The 1,447-nt window shown below is 39.0% G+C and overlaps 2 protein-coding genes across 2 annotated transcripts; both read right to left on the bottom strand.

Moving 5' to 3' along the window:
* Positions 1-62: 62 nt before the first annotated feature.
* Positions 63-310, bottom strand: CSUI_005008 (uncharacterized protein; the record flags this gene model as incomplete). Its single annotated transcript, XM_068065188.1, has 1 exon — positions 63-310. A coding segment is annotated over one exon (111 nt), but the record flags the coding sequence as incomplete, so codon positions are not given.
* A 256-nt stretch (positions 311-566) lies between these two features.
* CSUI_005009 (uncharacterized protein) lies at positions 567-1,447 on the bottom strand. The gene has a single exon (XM_068065189.1). It carries the CDS (start codon positions 1,023-1,025, stop codon positions 795-797), a length of 231 nt encoding a protein of 76 aa, XP_067922836.1. The 5' UTR covers positions 1,026-1,447; the 3' UTR covers positions 567-794.

Here is a 1,447-nt window from a genome sequence, read left to right on the forward strand (position 1 = left end):
AACTGAAGATTCTCACGGGAATCCGAGTGTATATACACAAGACAGTTGGACGGAATCTTCTTCGCATACTGACATAAGGGACTATCTTTAAAATGAAACGACTACTAGGAAGAGGGAATGGAGTGATAGGAATTAGTATAGTAAAGTGGAAGTCCACGCACTCTCTATCTGTCTATCTTCAGTCTATCTATCCCCTGTCTACCTCTCTATCCATACGAATTTGTAAAGACACGCATCTACCCACCTGTACGCACATTCATCTCTCTCTCTCTCTGTCTGGTTGAATCGTCTATCTATCTCAGCCTCCTTGAGACAGCTATATATATAGGTACATATATATATATATAGGTATATAGATGAATAGATAGAGAGATCGTTTTGTTATGCTATCGCTAAACCTCTCCGAGCACCATGTACGGATGGCTGAACCTACGGCCTGTGTATGTCTGTATGTGGATATCGTATGTATACGTACATATATATATATATATATATATACATGCAAGTGTATGAGAGGTTTCCTTTGAGAGAACATCTCCTACCCTCCCTGGTATTTCTCATAAGAAGGAGGGAAGGGATGGATGAAGCACGGGAGAAGAAGAGGAGATTCACTTGAAACTCTTTGAAGACACACTTCAAGACGACGATCTTCTCCCTCTTCCACAGTGAAAGGAGGAGAAGGAAAGTCAAAACAAGATGCAATACGAGAAGTAGCTAACTGTCTTCTTCATGAAACAGATGAGTGATGAGAGAAGGGTCCAAAAAGATTTACATGCATGCACAAGGAGGAGGCTCTACACATAGAAACCTATTAGGATGATCACGATGAAACAAAATAGAGAAATTTGGAAAAAGAATTCACTTCTTCTTTCTCGTCTCTTTCTTTCATTCATTCTTTGTTTCTTTCTCATCTCCTTTAAGAAGAAGAGGAAGAAGCGAAAGGAACAGCAAAATACTACTCTACTCGCGTCGCGTAACAGACAGGGGGACAGATATATAGAAACATAGATGAATAGATAGATCATCTATGTCATCACGAAGCTCTCCTTCCCTCCTCAGTTAGGAGAGAGCTAGACATATTTTCGCATCTACACATGCATATATGAGGAATGAGTATGTATGATGTACATACACCCAGATGTATGGAGGAACGACTATGTATGGCCAAACACCTCACCCTCCATACACAGACATACATACTACAATAGACATCTTTAGAGAGAAAGTTGTGAGATCGAATAAGAGGGATGTTATATACATATATATATATATATGCATATATAGAGAGAAAAGGTTAAGAATGATTGACTGCATGCAGTCGAGCTGAGAGAAAATCCGCTACCTTAAACAAGTGTACAGATAGCTATACTCTATATAAGACTCCTCCTTTCTTTTAAGACACCTTTGAAAATGTAGAGCGGACTAGATATGTATACATACACATACA

Source organism: Cystoisospora suis, assembly GCF_002600585.1.
Source record: "Cystoisospora suis strain Wien I chromosome Unknown contig_2403, whole genome shotgun sequence".
Lineage (NCBI taxonomy): Eukaryota > Apicomplexa > Conoidasida > Eucoccidiorida > Sarcocystidae > Cystoisospora > Cystoisospora suis.

Bases quoted from the DNA above. Each gene is read 5' to 3' on its own strand.
- CSUI_005009 (XM_068065189.1), bottom strand. From the start codon at position 1,025: ATGATCTATCTATTCATCTATGTTTCTATATATCTGTCCCCCTGTCTG.